This window comes from Anopheles nili, chromosome 2 (assembly GCF_943737925.1).
Source record: "Anopheles nili chromosome 2, idAnoNiliSN_F5_01, whole genome shotgun sequence".
In the NCBI taxonomy this organism is placed as follows: domain Eukaryota; kingdom Metazoa; phylum Arthropoda; class Insecta; order Diptera; family Culicidae; genus Anopheles; species Anopheles nili.
In genome coordinates, this window is record NC_071291.1 from 76,810,625 (window position 1) to 76,832,720 (window position 22,096).

At 43.8% G+C, this 22,096-nt stretch overlaps 1 protein-coding gene across 1 annotated transcript in view; it reads right to left on the minus strand.

Moving 5' to 3' along the window:
* The window catches only part of LOC128720256 (protein kinase C, brain isozyme), a 42,111-nt gene that overhangs the window by 6,881 nt on the left and 13,134 nt on the right, over nucleotides 1-22,096 (minus strand). The window contains exons 2-4 of the mRNA XM_053813916.1: nucleotides 15,489-15,520; nucleotides 15,278-15,360; nucleotides 12,858-12,969 (exon numbers count right to left, since the gene is read on the minus strand). Coding sequence (XP_053669891.1) covers nucleotides 12,858-12,969; nucleotides 15,278-15,360; nucleotides 15,489-15,520 — 227 coding nt within the window. The remainder of the gene's footprint in view (nucleotides 1-12,857; nucleotides 12,970-15,277; nucleotides 15,361-15,488; nucleotides 15,521-22,096) is intronic.

Below are 22,096 nucleotides of genomic sequence, written 5' to 3' on the forward strand. Positions count from 1 at the left end.
GAAATGATTATTGGAGCTTTCGCCCCATTTAAGGACATTTTTTTTGCTATTTTGTGTAAGTTACTGTTGCAGGAGATAGATAGATAAATAGAGAGAGAGAGAGAGAGAGAGAGAGAGAGAGAGAGACATCTAGAGGAAGAAAGTGCTGCATATAAATTTAAGTCAAGTGGATAATATTTTGGAGGCGCTACAAAGGGCTGGCCAGGTGTGTACAGCGATACAGCTTACAGAGCAATTCTACGACTACATATCGTTTCGTGTAGAAGACCGCATCTAACACTCACTCACGCAGTCACAATCGACTCGTTCATAGCCTCGAATCATGCAATTTTGTACCTTCCAACGAAGAAACTTCCTCGGTGAATGCATGGGGCAAGTTTTTGCCGTTCCACGCATCCGTGTTTCCGAAACATTTGCCAGTTTTTACTGGCATATTAGATTACCGTGCTACTGCGAGCTTCTCTGGTCACGATTTGCATATATTCTTTATCACCTAATCGCTGTGCTATTCACGCTGTCCGACCAATATAGAGGCCATGCTGTCCTGATATCACACTCAGCACGTACTCTGCAGGAATTTTCTTTATGTGCTCACGTTGTACCCTGGAAATTGCCAACCAATCTCTTGAGCAGCCATTGCAACAGTTGCAAAGTAGCTTTAAGCTTCTTTAAATCCAGTTTTTACCCAGCCAGCTCTGAGAAGATCCGATGTTTGCCTCAAAGCACTGAAATGCATCCCACGTCTGCTCGATCCAATCGAATGAAAATCCATCAACAGTAATGTACCCCTGTGACGATAAAAAGCCTCTCCAACATCACACCGCACCCTGGCTGTGCTCATCGTAAAACAAATGCACTAGCACGAGATTTAAGTGCCGAGTTTTACTGCTCCACCAAGATGGGCGAGAATCCTTTGACGATGTGCAACGGTTCTACTCTCGCTACGAGCACCGAGAGCCTCGGTGTGCTTATCGGTTTTAAAGCCATGCGTTTTATGACTCGTGCAGGTTCTTTCCCAGTTCCGAAGGGCTTTGCTTCCTCTCGAACGTCGCACGATAATTCCAGCATGAATGGTCCTAGGTGGTCCAAAGGTCTACCGACTTCAGCAGCTACCGGCCGCCGTTTAATGACCGCTCAGTTACGTGAAATTTCGTCAAACGACTGCTGAAGAAAAAACACCTTTTCATTTTTTTTGAGCTTCGGTCGCTCGCCATCCGTTTTCGATGAGTCACACTCCGCTCGGACTGGAGGGAAAGTGGCTACCATTACTAGAAAATTTAATTATCTTGCACCCCTAGCGTGTTTCTCGCGCCACCCCGATTTCTCTGTCTATGGCGTCCTGCCCCACCTAATGCGTTGGGCAGCAAATTTGCGTAGCAGAAAGCGCGACGCCCGAGGCGTGAAAGCTGCTTTACGTAAATGAGAAAAAACGCTAAAAAGCGTGTTCCATTGCTCTTGGAAAGCAATCCAAAAATGTGAGCAAACCGTGAGCGAACGTTTGCGTTCGCTTCCAGGTGCCATTAGCGATGTTCTTCAGAGTAACAAAGCTCTCGTGGTTTCGGTTCCCATCCCGTCGTGGCGCAAGTTCCGGTCTCATTTGCGTTCAACTTCTGCAAACGCAAGAACCAAACGGGTCTTCCACGGACGAGTGATGCCAAGGATTCGCCAGAGTGTTTGAAGTAGTTTCCTGCCCGAAACTTCCCGACTCAATGAGCAGCGAAGGGGCAAAAAATGGCACTCCCTGCTAGTGCCAGAAGGCTTTCGACCTCAGTTCGCTGGGCAGGATGGGCCTGCTTGGGGTTAAAAATATCTTTCTCCAGCACGTACCGTCAACGGCCTGTTTGTCATTTTCTCGAATTGGCCGTAGGGGGCGACGAAGCGACGAAAAACATGAAATATGGAAATCGAGTCCCTCTGCATCGTTTGTGTCACCGCCGAACAGCGGAAGAGCAACGACGGACAAAGGCATTATTATCATCTCATTATCCAACAGGAAAATCATTTTCCATTCGGCGCGAACATTTCAAATTGGATGATAATGCATTGTCGTTTCGTATGCCCGGTTTTATTCGGCACCGATGCGCACCCTTTTTTGCTACTTATTTTTGATCACAGTTCCGGAAACTTTGACATCGCCAGAAGCATTCAGTTCCTCCTCTTCGATCAGAGTGCGCGATGCGATCCGTCGTACTAGCGTATATCCGTGCCTGTTAGTCAACCGTAGCGTACTTTTGGATCACATTTAAGATTTTGACATTTCGATCTATCACTTCGTTATTGCGCTGCTGTCGGTTTGCTCGTTTCGCTTTCGCCTATCCCCGTTGCAAGAAAATGAGCGTTTTTGCGAATTTTTTTTGTCCCACTCGCCGCTAGTAATCTCACTAGACCAACGCTGTTGAACGGGCTCGTTGCGCACTTGGCTGTTATCGTTGGTATTTTAACGACTTGGTGCGATGGTTTTATTCTTTCCGCAAAGAGCCGCCTACAGCGGATAGATGAAGCGCCCGTTGTGCGAGCAGTGCCAGCGAATTGCAGCGAAATGTAATAACAGTGATTACAATGTTTCACGGCAGGGTTTGGATGGAAAACAACCCCGCAGCGGCTAGGGTACGAGCAGGAAATGAGGAGCTGGAAATCCTTCGCCGTGTGATGCCTTTAACAGTAAGATTTCAGCGCAAATGATCTGGTAGTGTGGGCAAATTGTACTCGCAAACCCGCAACGTAAAAAAGGCACCGTTCCTAAGGAATCGTCCAATTATTGCCATCATTACAGTAAAAGTGTCAAACCAATTGCAACTTCCGGCCGCTAGAGAATTCACCCAGGGCATTATTTTCGACAGCTCAATGTGTACACTCCACTCGTACGTGACCCACAATGTCATCTCTTTGGTGGATTCGCTCCCGAAAACAATTCCAGAAAAGACACACGGAAAATGGAAGCACGTTCTTCCGGCACTTTGTGCACTCGAGCTACGTGTAACGCAAATTCACAAACATTGTTATCCGAAAACGAAGCGTGCCGAGGTGGACATTCGCTGGGTCGAAAGCACGTAAACGGCTAATATGTATATTTCTGTGTACCGATGCAAAATCGGGTGCACCACTTTGGATCGTCTTAAGCTGCTTGCCTTGCCTATTGGGTTTTCAAAATAGCGGCGAAGGACAGCAACCATCACGAAAGTTGTTTCGATCTGTGCTCGAAAAGTACACCATCGCCCGAGAGGAGATGTTTCCGCCGCGCTATTGGACGATTCCCCCAATTCGGAATGTTTTCACCGGAAGCGGCCACTACCGAGCGCTACGGTTAGCATATTAGCATATTATCGCGCTTGTAAGTGTCGGGTCGTTCATGGCCGCCTTTGGCCAGGAAAACTATTCCAGTGGCGACCGAATGGTGCATAGGTTTTCTTAAATCTCACCCTTTCCTGTGCTTTTTCCCCTCACCGTAACATTTAAGGGAAATTTGTGAGCACCATCCCAAAGGGAAAACTCGCAAAACGCGAACAAAAGAACCGCCCTATCGTGCGGGCGGTTTGCGGCGAAAGCTGCGCTGGTTTGCATAATCATCGAATGGCTCCGTAACAAACGAATGACCAGCGCTGGGCAGAGATGGAAAAGTTTCGTGCAACCACTTGAACGTATTTAAATAAACTCCACCGCCGGTTGTTGGTAATGGGCCTTATCGCCAGTTTCTTTGTTTGCGTTTTATTCGGTGAGGGAAAACACCTCATGGGAAGCGTTTGCTGAAGCATCACAAACAGACCGAAGCAGATCAGCTCAGAGAGCAATGTTTTCTGCTGCTGATGTTATAATAAAAAAAATGCTGGCATTAGAATCAACCACAAAAGCTTGATCGAACTCCGTGGACGGTATTCCTCTTTCAAATCAAACGAGCTTGCAACGTTTCAAGATTGTTCCAGCAGCCCACAACTGCGCGTCGGAAACGCTAACGAGCTCGATCGGTGCACTTGTTTACGCTTGCCGTAATATTTGTCGAGCGGCTGTGTTTTCCCGAGGCACTTCTGTTTCTTTCAGCTGCCAGCCAACACCCGATGGTGCCGTTGATGTCAGTTGTTTGTTGATAAATAGAAACGCCTTCTGTTAGCACGGCCGGTTCGCTAATCGTTTCTGCCCTTGCGCGCTATCCTCGTGTCGTGCGTTCGAAACTGAAGAAGAAAATTCGCTGGTTGAAGGGAAACGCGCTCCTTTCGTCTAGCCCCGTTCTCATTTCCGAAAGGTTGGCATTTTAACCCATGAAGACAATTGCTTCGCTGCTTGGGCTGTCAAAACGAACCGCCAGCAACTGTCCCCACCGATGCGGTGTGCAATAGGGCGAGCAAACCGAACAGTTGGTACTTCTAGCTCGGCAGTACCCGAGTGGCTTGCAATTTAACGGTTCACTTCCACCAGGAACACGGTTCGGTTAGCTGATGCAAAGGATGCGGACGCTGCGGTTACACCCTTTATTGATCGTAGTCAATAGGCGTCCCAAATTTGATGGACACGAGACATCAGTGGCCCTGTCGGAAGCAGGCGAAGATGCGCGAGCAAAATTTCGTAGCGCCTGCTCGGAAATTGTTTAAATTAAACTGATCAATTTCAATCAGGCTGCCTATCGCCGCAAAGATTGGATGAGCGTGTGAGCACGTCACGAGATATGGGCCTGTTTTTGCGGCCAGAACCCAAGCTCACGGTGGATCTAGCATCAGCCCCCCAAAAGCGCTCTTTGCTCCTAGAAAAAGGGGATTGAATAGGCCTAGTTGCTGCCTGGCAAGTGTCCCAGCTTTGATCCTCTTTCGCAGCTTGAGGCCGAACAATAACCCCGTACGCTCCTTCCTAAACAGACTCTCGCTGAAGAATATCCGTTCGAGAGCGGCTGGGTAGAATATTAAGTTGTGTTTGAGCGGACAAATTGGACCCATCTTGCAAATGCCGTAAGCTTAATTTAGGACAGCACCCTACTATGCATACACACCGTGAGGTTCACTCAGCCTCGACCTACAGGCCCGTAAGGAGGATATTTATCGACTGGTGTGCAAGACAAGCTTGGACCAACCCTCGTTCCAGTTCAACCTAGCGGCTTGGTCCATTCGCTCAAAGATTTATCTACATGAAGCACGCAAATCCGGCACGCCCACCCAGATCCAGCCCTTTTTTGACTCCCATTGTACCTAAAAATGGGCAACATTATATCTGTTTTTCCTTCACCCAGTCAAGAAGCAAACAAGATCGCTAAGCTTGACTCACCGCCACAGCTTTTCATCCTTTCACTCAGCGTCCTACTTTCTCACGCTTGACAGAAGAAATCGAGTGCTCCTGCGGGCTACGCATCAAAGGCGTATGATTGAAACATTATCTTCGCATGGATTGCTAGGTTGCTTATCGTTAGCCGCCACAGCCGTCTAGTAGCCGAGCGCCTGTCATGTGCAGGAGCGTCCCAGTTCTTTCTTCAATTAGTTTGCAAGCACATTTTTAATAAAAGAATGTGTAAATGTAGAAAATGTAAAAGATTTCGAGCCAAATCTAATTTGTTGAAGTCTTTCGAATACTGAAAACGTTTTCAATTATACACAAATAAATGAGCGTGTATCTCTTACAATTTGACAACTGGCTATTTTTCCAACCAGTTTTTGACCAACAGGTAGTCAAAACATGGAGTATCTCTTTCTGGTACTTCAGCGAGTGAATCGTAACAAAAACTGAACTCCCAATTGGAAAAAGGCTACTCAAAGGCAATTTAAATGAAACACGTCTAGATCACATCTCATGGAAGTGTAAAAAAATTCAACCCAACTTCTGACCTGCACGGAGTGTGAACCCAAAACTAAAAAAAGAATACTCCTGGTGAATGATAATAAATCATTGCTCGTGGCAAACCCCTGGCTCCTTTGCAGACGTCGTAATAAATTCACCATTGTCAACTGGTTCAGTTCTCCTCATTTTCTCATATTTTTACGCGCCAGCATGCGCCTTGCTACGATTTTAAGGTACATCTTACAGTGAGTACAAAGACAAAATCACAATCATGCAAGAAGCAGATAAAAAGAATCTAAAACATAGAATACCTCACCAGCAACCCGGTTTTTTCAGCTAGCCCATTTCAAAGTCATCTATCATTCTCCAGATCGTGGGAAAATATCAGACCGACTTGCAATCTCACAATGTCACGTGTTGCAATGCTGGCAACTTTGGTCCGCCGCTAAACAGCTAGTCGAAGCGGAAGTAAATTTGTCACCCAGTTTGTGGCATGCTCCGGTGTCCTTGGAATCGTTTGCACGTGCGCTCAACAACCCCCAGTTAGTCCGCAGATGTGTTCCCGAAACAAATACCTTCGACCGTCGGATCCTGTCGTCTTTCCACTTGCCAAAGAGGACACACCCATGACTCAATTGGCCCTGTCTCCCAGGGTAATACACACTGATTTATGATCACTCGCGTTCGTTTGCTGAACGCGTGACCGATCCCAATCCTCAATGCTTCGGAGCCAACTCGGGATCGTATTCCAAAAGGAAACGAAGGCGAACATAGGTCGGCAATATGTGTTGCTTCAATGCCGAATGTGAGAAGACTAAAATAAAAAATCAAAGAACTAAAGCACGGGTAAAAGGAGCTTCCCTTTTCAGTATCAGTGTATATCCAATAAATTTCCCGCAAACTTTGTACCAGGTCAAGCCCGATAATTAACATAACCATTCAGTATAGCGTCGACTTTATGGACTACGCGCTAAAAGTTATGTCCCGAATTTCTTACCAAATGTGAACAGGAAGTATTGCAGATATCTTATGAATTCCAGTTGAAATTTTCAATGTATCCAATAACTTTCAACTATTCTTTTGCATCCCTCTTAACAAGCTACGCATCATGTACGCATTCGCTTAGCGAGAAACTGTACAAAATGTTATTACGTTAACTATCGTTTATTCTATAACTAATGTGCTGGTTGAGCATTCTCGTCTATACTAAGACAGGTTTGTGCGAAAAGGAATTCCCTAAAGTGAACATCAACTGCATAACAAATCACTCCGGCAATCTGCAGGCTTCCGATTCCTGGAATTTGGTTACGTGAAATGCGTGACCTGATACAGACAAACTATCATATGAAAGCAAGCACTTTGCGAGCATGCGGAGTGCAGAGCTTGTGGAAAAGTGAGTATAGGAGTGTGAACAGTCGCTCTGACAAGCTTTCGTGTGATTCTAGAAGACAAGACATGCTGACAGCAAATTGTTGGCTCCATTGTTGTGTTTTGGGGATGGACGAGGTTGATCAGTTTATGAATTGGAACGCAATTACGCTCGAGTGTCTGTTAAGAAAGGTAATGATAACAACCAAACCAACCAAACCGACTTGTCGACGAGATAACATAATCGAGAACATAACAAATAATCGCTCATTGCGAGTGAATAAAGCAAATGAATACCTGAACCAACACCATCCCAAATTAGAGATATTTAATGTAGAAGGATGCGAAATGATCACTGAATGAGGGATGAATTTAAGCCCGTAGGCATCGATCTGCGCTTGCTATACGCACTAGAGAATTGATTTTTTTATGCTTTTTCGTACTATTTGCACTGGTTTTTGTTTTCCGAGTGACAGAAAGAGAAAAAGAGACAGATTGGAAACCAAAAACAAAACTGTGGTGACTGTGGAACGCGCTATTCTATTCTAGATAAGAAGAAGGGCCAACCAGACTGGCCACATCAGTAGTACCTTGACACTTTAAACCCTGATGTGCAATCCCGTGCAGCATTGAACCGCAGTGATCGCAAAAGGTTGGTGTTATGAAAGTGTATCCTTGCCATTTGTGCGGATTTTGTGCCTAGAGAGAAGTAGAAGAATGGGTAGAAGAAAGAAGAATGGGAGGAAAAAGTAGAGCAGGTGCAGGAAAGGCTTTTATATTTTGCTGAGGGTTTAATTGTGTTTATTAGTTATGCTTATCCTTTTGCACTGATGGTGTCGAGCAGACGACCCAACATGAAATAAAAACGATTGTGCAACAGGCATAATTTTTTGCATGGGTTTTAGCTGTATTTAAGAAAGACAAAATATAAATCAAAAACAGTTTCTTGATATTTATGCTTTTGCTACAGAATATTACTTTACAAAATGGTATCAAAATCAAACGGATAAACTAACGCAACAGCACAGCAGCATGTCCGTTTCATTCAGCACAACATAATTTAGTGATAATTGAAACAAAAGCATCCAATCTTTTTGATTTTCATACAACACCTGTCACCCAGTATGTTAACGAGGGTTTTTTTTCTAAAATATGGATATAGATACTCTATCATTCATTCACATCATACCTTACATACGCACGCTCATATTCACAAATTGAACAGAAAAAGACTCATAAACAAAATGCACTTTTAAGTTTAAAATATGCCAAAATGAGATATTTTGCGACGCAAGAATGTATTGTAAAAACAAAGCTTAACGGCTTGTTCGTGACGTCACAAAATGTATACAAATCCAGCAAACAACGAGGAATTGCAACCCCTTCCCGGATGCAAATGGATGGTTCGCATTCTGATTGATTCCCGATTTCGCTCGACGGCCGATTTCGATTTGGCAATTGCGAGAAACAGTTTGTCCGTTACGTGTGCGACTTGGAGTTGTTGCTCACGAAGCGGCATCTTCGACTGGAAGAATCATATCCCACTTTGTACCTAATCTGCAAGCCAACAAGAAAACGGCGAATTGAAAGTAAAAAAAATCGGTCGATAAAAGGTTTTCCGATCTTCCAATCTCGAGAGCGGGGGATATCCTTATGCCAGGATTAGAACATGGAGTATGGGAAATGCGGGACCGTGCAGAGCGCTCGTACACTACGAACGAAAGCTTTTGGATTGTTCTGTCATCTGTCAGCCAGTTGACATTGTTGACTTGCCACACCACTTTGACAGCTTTTACTCTAGTATATGTGCCATATCCTTCTTTTTCATTTGTCCTTAGCGCGATGGCGTATTGGATCGCATTCCATTTCTTCTTCGCATGCTTCTCCATATCAACAAGCCATTGTGCCATGGCTCGTTTTTCGCGAATAAAAGTTTCTCTAAAGTTGTGGCTGCTTGCAAACCTCTACGAAAGTTTTACATTATTTTTGCAATTTGTTTTCCTTGCCACACATCATCTGGAAATGCCGAACGATAAAGATAAGGCTTTCTTATTTCGAGTTGCTCTTGAACAACTTACAAATACTGATAATCATTACGAGGGGTTTGATAGCCAAATGAAAATAGAGCCTTTGGTATGGTATGGTTTGTAGCTGCAATCAATAGAAATCAATTTTAGGTCCAGTTCAGCATAAATACTTTCGCTACCATGAAACCAATGTGCTACGGGAAAAAAAGAGTGGGACATTCACATAGACAATCGATGATTTTTCATCTTATCACAGCGTCCTCCACCGCTTTACACGCCTTTGCAGAAGTAGCTTCAATTTTTTTAGATAAAGTACATACGGTTGACGATGGCAATACGTCCTTGCCACCGTTAACCTCATGACGTTACATAACAAACTGTCGCTTTCACATGTCACTAGCAATTCCGGTGGCTTCGTTATTGAACCGAACCTTTGACACACACTTTTGTGTGGCCTTCGACCTCCTGAGAGCACTCCGGAAACTAATCAACTTGAAAGTAGTTCCCTGTTGCGTAACGCTTCGTACACCGTCTCCTAATACCTCTCGCATTCTCTATGAACCACGCTTTTTTTTGGGTTCGCTTTTCCGCCTGTTGTTTGTTCTGTTCCGACAAAAACATCTTCCTCCCATGCAGCTGCTTTTCGATATCGATATCTTTCCACTTTTTTCCCTTGCGTTTTGGTCGGTAGTCGATCACGACAACGTGATTACAACCAAAACTACACGCATCGGTGGGACGTACTTGGCGCCTCACGTTGAAACCGTTGCTCTAAAACGTGCCGAAACTTCCAATCGAGCGCGATGACGCAGACCACCGGTCTAGCACACGCCAGCTGTAACAAGCTCGTTTCAGTCCGAAAATAAGAACGGCAAACATAGCCACTAGGCGAGCATATCTAATAGGGCTTATTCCTTTTTTACTTTTTTCCTGTTTCGCCTCTTATCGCACAATTCAAGGCAAACTGAAGATGCCGAAGAAAGCCAGGCAAACATTGATTGAACTGAACGAAAGTCACACTCTTATCTGGTTCCTTGCTGACGGCTCACACGCCATCCAAGCCGTCTTTGTTAATGAGTCATACTGATAAGATCGTAGCCGTTGAAATGAATTTATTGACTAAATTGAGACCATAATGCGGTACAGTCAATGAATACCCAGCAATGCATTCAAGCAAACAACTCTACAAATTCATCATTTTGATTTCTACAAATTCTAACAAATAAAGAAGTTTCACCAGCGTACAAAATGTGTGCTTTATTCAATATAGTTTATTCGAACATAATTTATCCCTTTAAACAAACGCCTCCGTGATGGAAGTTAGTTATTCAACAGTTATTCATAACTTATAAATTCTATGATCAAACAATATCGGGCATTGGGAAAGACGCCCCATTAACGAATGATAAACGATCCCTTAGACGATCGACATCCAAGTAATTGCCAAGCATCGTTCATGTCATCAAACTAACGGATGAGTTGATTTACATTTCTACTGCATGAAGAGTGCAGAAGAGAAGCCGGAGAGGAAGCTTCACATCCGCTTGTTTGTACGACATGGCACGAAACGGGGCATCTACGGCCACGACCTTAGCCACTTTAATTAGCGCCGGAGAAACGAAGCGACTCATACATCCGCTCCGGCAAATTCGTCAAACGACACTTGACTCCGTCTGGACGCATGGCAAGCACATTGTTACCTTCGGTCGAATCGCGTGGTCGCCAATAGGGCCCTGGACCATACCGAATGGGACCGCAACCATAAACACCGTAAACACTTTGTTTAACATCGTTTCGAACATCCATTCGTACATCGTTTCCGCCAGTCGGCATCTTAGCCAGCGGGACGAGTTTGTCCAATGCTGTCGGATGACGGAGTAGTGTAAATTGAAGGTGTTCCACTTTCTAGAATCGCATCGTCACGGCTAGTTGGCCCATTAGAGCTGTATCAATCTTGGCCCATTTGGATACAGCTCCCAACAGGGAGAGATCGATCAGGGAAATCCCACCGATTGGCGTGAAAGAAAACGCTTGCATTTTGTTTACAACGAATTGTAAACTCTTTTTGCGTTCCGGTCAACGTCCGAGCGTGCTAGGAAGCATAAACATACGCAAACACAGTTGTTCGTCCATAGAACGGATGCCTTACGGGTGTTCGTCCTCTGACGGGACAGTCTCTATGATCTGGAGGGTTTTAAAGAAAAGAAAAATGTTATCGCAGTGACAGATGGTCACACCGGGTAACCTATACCAACCGGGACGGTTCAAAGTGTCGGCCTTGGTGCTCAACAGCGATTGTAGCTGATGACGGTCTTACACATGGTCTCATATTTTTCTGACACCTTCTTTCTTAGTCGTCTCCTCGCTTGAGGTGACAGCAGTAGGAAGTAGATGGCCAAAAGGATAGATAAAGCTGAGAAGAGGAAGAGTAATCCATACCTGCCAACGGTCTCAGCAAGGTGCTTGGCCAAAGAAAATAAAACTTGACGATCCACCACAGAAAACCTCTTCATTACGCGGTGTAAGAATAGCTGCAGCAGCATAGAGAAAAACAAACTATTTGGAGAAAAATGCCATCAAGTGGCGCCGAATCTATGACATGCTGCGAGCTCGACTGACCATAACCTTTCTCATAAAGCACCCCGAGCAATATTATCAATTAAAACAATTCTAGGTTATAGAGCTGCATGCTACCAACCGAAGTAGAGCGATTTGTACCTCTCCAGAATTGCTTCTTTGCATCTTTCTTTTGCTTTGAAAAATGGTGATAACTTGACTGATAATTCCAAATAACATAACATAATACTCATACACTAAATATATAAACAAAACTAACAGGCGCGACCATTCATACTGTATCTACCGTTCGAAAATCATCCACACATCTCTTGAAACCCCACTCAATATCCATTCCCAGTTTCATTTTCTCCAAAAACCAAATTCTCAACACTCCTAATAGCACTACTTACGTAACTGAAACATTAATACTACATAAGATAATTTCTACATTCAGTTAATTAAAGAGGATTTACTTAAGAAAATACACATACAATATATAAATTCCTAAAAACTAAAAAGAAAATGCTTTTACAGCGCATTTCTACAGCTTTATTTGAGTCGAGCCGAATTATCGTAGAGTTTAAAAGCGTCAAAGATAGAAGCATAAAGATGATCAACAACAGCAACACCAAGCAGAAACAGCAGGCAAAGCCGACGACGTTTTACTAGAAGTGGAGATCCAATATTGAATAACTATGTGCAGGATGCTGTGAGAGATTTAACGTGTTCCATGAAATGTTGATAAGTGTCGTTAGTGCTTCATGTACTTTTGACATCATGAACCATGAGTGAAGAAAATTGCTTATTCAGTGTGTAGGTGTAAATTGTGTGTGTTAGTTGGTTCCCAACATTTATTGAATGTTTTCAACATATCTGTTCATCAGATGTTACAATTGTGCCGGACGAGACTCCGCATAGAAAAAAACACGTATACACAAATGATGGTAAAAGTTGCTTAAGGAAAAGATAGAGTGTGTGAGGTGGAAAAAATGTAAGACCTCGAAAACACATTACTAGATATACGAAACTTTGATAGCACTGAAGTGATAGTTTGAGTGAAAGCTTGTAGCATGGGGGACGGGAAACGTGGAGAATAGGTTTAAACAAAACAGTCATTTACAGAAACGACAAAACCATGATGATCTTTACCTGTACACTTAAGCCCCTGATGGATCAAACCGTACAACAGCGAACCACAGTGATCGCAAAATGTTGGACTCGAATAGGTCCATACTTTAAACTCATGCTTGGTACGGGTGTCCTATGGTATTTATTATCCGTGTTAGGTATGGGTTTGTTCATTGTATCCATTGTAATTTCAGAAGTAATGATTGCGTTCCAGAATTCCGAACGTCCGAAGGGGTGTTTAAGGAAGATAGGATCATGTTGTATTGTTTGCATCAATGGTTGTTTAATTTTATACGGGGAAAAAGTACGCATATTCATATTCATTTTGATTGTTTGTTTGTGGATTTGTTGATTTGATGTCGATCGTATTTATTGGTCATGGTGACGGTAGTGATGATGTGGGTTTGTGGATTTCAATGACGTTGCAAGACGCATAGGTTGATTTGCACAAAATCATGAAATAAAAATCAAACGTATAGAGAAGAAACATTAGAACAGTAAGACTAAAACATTTCTTAACCTGTCAAAATAGAAAATAATACAAATAATAATTATATAATAGTAGTATGACGAGAGTGAATAGGATTTCAAAGTCTCCTCACTAAAATACTCTCATCTTTGATGTTATAATTTGGTTGTTATTGTTCTATGCTCAAAGAATAAGTTTAGCATGTTATGAATTTTTAAATAAATATATGGATGAGCAACTCAGCAAACGAATAAATGTAAAAAATTTACAATAAAATGTGCATTGAATTGGGTTGGAGAGTTATTTTCACAACTGAATTTTTCTTTTTCTTTCAATCTAATCTATTCTATGGTGGCTTCTAAAAGAACACATATATGCATTGTATCATAAACTATAGTCCTCCTGAAACTTTATAACGTAAAAAACATAATTTTAAATTTCCAATACATATGCATAACATATGCATGGTGGTATGATCAAGAACTGAAGGAAATTATTCAAATATTGGTATTGCACCAAAAAACAAAGCATTCGTTTTAGCTGCGAACGAACAAATGATATCAGCGCAGCTTCGCTTGCATTCCACAGCAAAAATGATAAAACTTTAACAGTAGCTTCGAACTACCACACTTCTATTCTAAGGCATCCCCAAGACGTTCCAACATATTTTCTCAACTAGATGGAGCTCTATCTATCGGTCTATATTCTAAGAGGCTGGTTCAGAGCTATTCAATCTAACAGTAATATCAAATCAATGCATCCCGACGCTGAACTCATGCACACAATAGATAAATGTAGTAGAAGTATGCTCATGATAAACCATCATGTGTCAGTTGGACTTATGATAATAATATAAACGCATTTTCCAGATACTAAAAGCTAAGCTGCGTATAGAAATATAGTTTATATTCTCGAGACAACATTAAGATGATTCATAAACGATACCTAAGCTAGCATTGGAAGGAAAAAGATAATGCTCTCATCGCAGCCGTCAGATGGTTTAGGAAATGAGCTCGGAATACCAGCAGCAACATATTATATTTCCATGGTGGGCAAAAATAAATAAACAAAGTCCTGCTGGCCGTGCCAAGCACGTTTCACTTTACGATTGGTTTGTATTATATTTAACGACAAATTTATTTAACACACCGTCGGTTAACCACTTCATTCAATTAGCGAAAGCAAACGATCCCAAGAAAAATACCGCGAAGCACGTTGAATGAATGGTCCTACCGGGCATGAGTGGAAACCTCCGGCGCCAGAGATGATTTGTTAAATTAATGCGAAACGAAAAATGCACCTCTTGCGTGGCCTCGTGCCGAGTGCGTGGTAGCCAAAATAAAACATAAATTACACTTCCTCGAATTCGCTCGGCTCTGGGGTCGTTAAAAAATGTAAAGTGTATAAAGAACGGTGAAAATAGAGAGCCCCGATAAAGCGACGAGGTCGAGTTAATGCTGGAGCAAACCGAAACTACCGACGAGTTGCTATTTTTATTCCGAGCCCCGGAAAAGTCATGGTGGGCGGGGAAAAGAGGAGAAAGACGAATGGAGTGGAAACCAAACAGGACGGTAGGTATAGGGTGGGCGGCGAGTGAGCGACGGCGAAATGAGATTTAAGCGACGCATATACTTATTTAAGAAATTTCTGACAAACAAAACAAGCAGCAAAACCAGCCTCACGACATAAAACTCGACCACCCGAAGCGGGAAATATTCACGGCAATTCGTGACTCTGGCTCCTTGATTGGATTGTTCCGTTCCAAGCGTAGTCCAGAAATAATTCGTAGCTCGTACCTAAGCTAGTGGCACACGCTAATCACATTCATTATGCGCCGTAGTTATTGAAAAGGGATATTAAGAGTTAAAAAGCGGAATGTCGCACACGGCATTACAATGCCATGGGAATTTAGCATAAAATTCAACCGAGCCAATGACGGACGTCCGCGAATCGTAGCGTGGTTCGTACTTACATCAGAATCTGCTCCCTTATCCGCACCCGGACACTTGAAGGTAACATACTCGTGGCATCGTTTGTGAACGACAAAGGAACACACTGTCGAGAGAAACGGGAGTAGTCAAAGAAAGCAATATTATTTACACAATCGAATCAACTCAAATTGAATTTATCAATCAAAGCCTTCAGGAGCCATGCCAACTGAACATCGCGGGGCTATTCCTTACCTTGGCATTGGAATCCTTGCTTGCCGAAGCCCCTGCGGTGCGATGATGCGGGATTAGACGATTACATCGTTAGCCATTACGTAACATCCACCGATGGCCGAGAACGAAACAGAAGAGAAGAAAAATGTTAAACAATTATTTAATTGCCAATGCTTGGCGGCTATCCCTGGTGGAAGACTCAATTCCTCTGTTGCTGGCTGGCACGCTTCCGAGCCAACTCTAACCGTGAACGACGCCGGTTCAACTTGCCAGACCAAGTTCAAATCGGTGTCTCCACCCAGCGTGCGATGAATATTTTATGGAAACCATCGACCGCATGAAACTGTTTGTTTGCCAACATCGTCGCTAACAAAGCAAACCACGGACAGGAAGCAACAAAAAAGCGCCATCTCTCCACAGGCTGACCGACCCTGTCCGACGGAATGGCAGCCTTGTCTATCTTCCCGCAAGAATCATCTACCAAAGGGATGACGAGGGTGGAGCAATGGGTTAAGCCCTCATGACAAAACCACAGGCAGTCGAGTTTCCCCCTTCTCTTGACGTGGGTTTTCCGTTCGGAAAATTGATGAAGCGATATTATGAAAACGGGTTGAGAGCGAGGCACCTGTAACCATGCACGGAAATGTAGGCAATGTTTGTGGAGTCGGGTCGTTTATCATAATAATTAAATTGCTGGATCTATGGTCAGCTCGTATCAGTAATTTTTTTTCTCTATTGAAGGATTTAACGTAATATTCTTGTGAACATGCTCATCTAGAGCTGTATTTACTGGAAATGATTGTACGAAGAAAAATTTCTCTACTATCTGAATTGCTTTAGGATCTCTTACTATTTGCATCTGACAAAGATTTAAATTGTTTCCATAGCGCAGAAGTGTGTTGTTTTTGCGTATTTGATATCTGCGATTCTCTATCTCTCTCTCCCTCTCTCGTGCTCTCTCTTTCCATCAGTTTAGTATCAAGTGATCCTTATTTATTATTGCGTGAAAATTAAATGAGCTGCTTCACGACCAACGCCTAACAAGGCCCGTCAGGAATTTCTTCAAAAAAGCCTATCAAATTCTGCCATCCATAAAGCAACAGCTTCCGACACTTAACGCGTGACACGAGATGATTTTCGGCTGTCAGAACGGTATGCTTAAACCGGCAGCGTGTGAAATGTCTTTGCGCCACCTATCGTGCCCGTACGAGCCCGTCCTTGAATTTTGTTCAATAATTTACACGCATAATTTCCTCCTCCTTGCTCACTTTTATTCACATGCCCTTCCACCGGCCATGCTCTTTTCCAGCAGATTTCCCGACCGGATATCCGCCAGATTTTACGGCGCAACCCTCGCAGGCGCTGCGCTTCATTTCAAGTCTCAACTGCACAGGAAATACGGTTCGAGTGGAGCATAAGCGTGGTTGTGCGTGTGTTTCTTCTTACAAGAAGAAGAAGAATTAATGGAACAGCTTGAAGGAAAGCTCGCCGCCATGCTGAGCACCATTCCACCGGCTAGGCTCTGGCCGTGAAGTTTCCTAAGGCCATTCGCATCAATATTCTTAACGACAGTGCCAGGAATTGCTTTCCCAAGAGCGGGGATGGATCGAAATTCGAAATGAATATTTAATCGTGTAATTTATTCGGTTTCACTTGCCTAACAATTCACCCCTGGCTTCGCTTCTGCTGAATATTCGCAAGCACTCTGCTCATCCCTGATCTATCCGTTTCTCTCAACGCCAGCGCCGGAGCCGGATTCGTCATCGAAACCCATTAACTCTCTGCGGCGACCTTGCGCGGGTCCTTCGTACCATCAGCCTTGTAAATGGTGGCATAAAAAAGGCGAAAATACCCTGAAACGATGCCCGACAGGCACGAGTGCCAGCGAGAAAGCTCGGAGATCCCCTGAATGATGGATGGTCCGATCCGAAGGGTATCGAGTTCGACGTAAATTAAACTCAGCTCCTCGCACCACGCGCTACGAGCCTCGCGCTCCAGTGAAGTGTCGGAGAATCCGTGTGGGGCTCACCGACTGGAGGTTAATTTATCCCTTGAGTTTTTTTCCTCCTCCGATTACTTATTCTAACGATCGAACCCCTGGTGTCATCAATTAACATTTCATTTTCTTTAATGCCGGATCCTGTTTTCCCGTGAGAGAAACAACTCTACATCGTTGCGTCTACAGCCTAGTGGGTGTGATGCGCATGAGATGTTTCGGCAAACCGATTCTAGCATAGCCAGTATCAAATTCAAAAGTTCAGTCGCGTGAAGCAAAGGAAATAAAAGAGAGTTACAGAGCAGTTTGCAAAGATGATTTGCAGAAAAATTTTCTAAATCAAATGAATAAATTTACAACACGATTGCAAATATGCCACTCGAGCGGCTGAAACGCGTCTCTTGCGCCACAAAACAATCATTCCGTGTATTCATTTTGTGAAAAATGACGGAACATTTCTTGGAATACCCTTAAAAAATACGCTGGATGAAAAGGGAAAACCGAACGGAGTATAGAAAAGCAAAATTTACCCCAAAACCACTTCAACCAACAACGTTAAACACGCCTGACGACGAGGCTCAAACATTTTGCTACAGCCAGCGGCCATCAGCCAGCTGTCGCTGTTGCTTCTGGTGAAGAAAAAGAAATCGCCTACATTTTCGCCTCTGTCGTGCCATCGTTCACCATCGCAGCAACACCCTATCGTGAATCCATTACCCAACGGAAATCAACCGAAACCAGGCGAATGTGGAGTGAAAAAGTTGCAGCCCCCGAGCTTGCTGAGTAGGGTAGGAAATTTAGATCAGTTCTCACGAACACGAAAGCACCGACGGCGGCGTCGCTGCGTAGCGAAGTGAAATTGAGCCAGCCTCAGAAACGCTACCCGAAACTTGAAAAAGCCAGAAAGCCACCATCCCCAACAGCCCAGGTCGTCTGGTTTTTTTATATCCTTCTTATTTTCCACCGGGCAGTTTGAATACCAACAGAAGATACAAGAACCAGCATGGCAACGCCACGTTTCGCACAAAGAAATCTCACGGAAAGCAAGCTGAAATTGAACCTGAGATCGGTTGGCAACATTTTTGCTATGCGTTGGACGAACACGAGTCCACAAAGGTTGAGTACGTAGTGAAGTCTTGAAAAAGCGGGAAAAACCACGCCAACAACTTGCTGCTTGAGAGCTGGTAATGGAAAAAAATGTTGAAACTTCGACGAGAACAATCTTCTTTTTCATTTTAGATTTTCCACTTTCCATACACGGTTCTAAAGTGAATTTTCAAGATGAGGAAAGAGTTATGCAATGAAGGGTCGACTTGAAAAATATCAAACATTTTCCCAAACGGCATTTTTTTAATAAATTTCCAGTACAAAGAGTTCACACAAGATGAAACGCTCCAATTGTAAAAGAAATTTAGTAGAAATCTTCAATACTAGAGTTCCTGGTATATTCACAGCTAAACAACCTGTTACTTTCCCAATCATTGCCTCTGGATAGCAATAGTTCTGTTAATGTTTCTGATCCAACAATCCAACGCAACCAAAAACGACCCCTTGCGAATCTTCTGAAATACTTTATCAACCCGATCGTGCATATCTTTTTTCTCGAGACCGGAAATGGCCACTGCCCAGTTATCAGTCACAGGTTGCTCGCTGTTCTTGCGGTGCAAAGTTTTCGCAGTGTCTGCTGCCAACCACATTGCGTGTAGCGATCTCGAATCTCCCGGGGATGGAAAAGTTTAGCAACCTCAGCTCGAGCACTTACGTCACCGAAGCATCCCGACATATGCTGCGATTCAGCCATATCGTCAAAGCTTGCCCGGCCGGAGTCAGTGCTTTCCGTGTTCCGTTTCTATCTCGTGAGGGCTTCGGGGTCGAACAAAGAAAAAATGAGACCACCACGACAAATAACCCACAGCCAGATAGTACTGGAAGCAGCGGTCGGGAAAACTTCCGCGCAAGAAGAAACTACGACAACAGTAGCAGATAAGCGTTGTGTTAGCGACACGGGACGAAAAAAAGGGTTTTTTCAACTCATCTTTGGTCCGCGCTACTGTGAAACGATGGCGGTGACCAAAAACACCCAGCAGCAAGATCAACATTTCTGGGAAAGATGTATTTTGTGTGAGTGTGTTTGCCGACAAACACCAAACGACTCTAGTGGCGTTAATTTTGTTTTCAAACAAAAATATGAAAAACATGAAAATGTTGTTTCGTTTTTCTAGTAAATACCTCAGAAACCTCAGAATAGATTCAGTCGCCTACAAGTGAACCTATCCCCGGTATATTTAGTCCGAAATTACCTCCCCTAATATTTTCAACCTTGGTAGAAATGCCATTATAGCTGCTCCAATCGATCTACCTCGTAAACGGACCCACTGACGCATTTTAAGTACCACATGATGCATGATTGAATTTGCAGCCAGTTCGTACTCAGCTGTCATTTGCTCGTCACGACTCTTGCTTGGCTTCTCGTTATGCCCAACGGTACGTCGTTGGCCTTGCGCCCTCGAAGGGTCATGGCATACCTTTGCGCTGGAATTCACGCACGTGAAGGAAGCCAACATAATTTACGCGCAGCTGGCTGGGAGCTTAGAGACGGCGCTGACATCTTGGAAAGGATAAAAAATAAAACGAAACAGCACATACCAAGCAGCAAGAAAACATAAAATTCCCCTTACCAAAAAAAAAACAACACACAACAGTAATAGGATTTTCGCGTATCGCAGTCCACCACGGGCCACTGGTGTGTCGACACATCTTGGTGAACCGAGAAATCCCCGAGAGGAAAACTCGTCGGGGTTCACATTGCTAAGGTCTCGCGTACTAGGCAGCAGCAGGTGGAAGGACAAATTCCCGGAAGAGAGAGCCTTATAATGCTGAAAATTCATTTCTTTCCGAACGTGCGCCCGGGTGCCACTGCATTTATTATTAAATAACGTACAAAATGGGCGCGTTCAGAGATAGGTCGTGTTGGGCAATCGGAAAAGTTACCAGCGGACGCAAAAAGTCCCCAAAACTTTTGTCCATGTGACGGACGGCGTATGTTAACCACCGCCCGTATGGCCCATAGTATGTAGCGGGCAAAATTTGCCCCAACGGATGAAGCTAAAATTAGTCATCCAATTTAATTTTCACCTCTGGTTTGCAGAAATAGTGTAGAGGCATATTGGTAGGAGAGCCTCAGGGGAAGAACTTTCGGAGAGTTATTTCATCAAAATTGCTGCTGACATGACTTCAACCGGGATCGTTGGATCTGGTATGGAGAAAAATCAACAAGGAACCTACAAGGATATCCTTGTATCCAACGAGTGGAAGAACCGTTCCGCCATGCTGCTTGTAGGAGCCATGCCAAGTTCGCAGCATGCCACAATACAGCTCCTCATTTTATGTAGCTGTAGCTCTATAATGATTGTGTGTATTTGGTTTACGTAAATCTTGCTGCAACGATTCTCTTCCAACACATTCATTTGGCTATTTCCCGCCTGCCCGTTAGCGCTCTCCATTATTGAACCGTAACGAGCGCCTTTAATTGGTCGAGTTCGGCTAACTGTTGCTACCAACTTCTCAAGCTTCTCCGGAGCGCTCTCCCTCTTAGTGTTTCAATTAAGATGCCGTTCCAAGCAATCCTTCGCGCTTCGATCCGTTACTCATTTGCTTGAGAACCTGCTCACCAGGCAGAAAGGCAGTTTTTGCTTCAAGCTGGCGTCAGCTCGCCCGACATAACTACCACACCGCAAAACCTGATCCCAAATGTCCAACAGGTGACGAGCGAAGAGAAAAAGGAATGGGAGGCGCCATTGAAGTGGCAGGAGGTGGCTTAGAACCGACCAAGATGAAAGGAAACCAGATAGTATGGCTCTGAGTAGAGTTTGTGGCTCAAACATGTCCTACCTCAAAACAAATGAGCGAAGGATTGAAACCGAGTATCGAGGGATTCAGGCTTCACTACAATCTGGAGCGAAGTACAAAAAAAAATCTACTAGAGCTCCAACCAGAATTCATGTTTGACAGTGTTGATTGGCAACGATCGCTCCCGCCAGGAGGTTGTTTCGTATCCAACAACACTCATCAGCTCATATTCTGATCGTTTTTTGATATCATTTATCCGTTCAAAAGCAGTAAAATACGGCCATCACTGCATAACAAACAAGAGGCAACGGAAAACTGATGAAACCATATGCCCTTTAGGGAGGAACTTGTTGAGCGCGGACGGTTTGAACATGAAGCGATGGAAATAGCACTCCTACGGAGGATGGTTTTTTTTTTGGCTAGAACCTATCAATGAGACGCCTGACCTGAACAAGCCTTTCTTCCTCACCGGAACGGAACATCCATACTGCGGTGCCATTTTATTCCAATGGAGGCTGGAAACGAGCTATTTCCATATCACTCTCCATCGCGTTTGCCGTTTAAGGCCCTTTTTGCCATCAAGCACCGTATTCTGCTACCCCAATAAGGCTGCTATATGTCCTCGAAACAGATTCTGCTCAAAAGCAGACTAGAAACAGCCAAGCACCCAAGGGCATCGTCGAGATCAAAGAATTTAAAAATAGATCAGAGCCACACACACGCACGTAACATAAATCGGAGTACAGGAACATCCGGAGAACATGAAAAGCTGCATGAAAAGGGA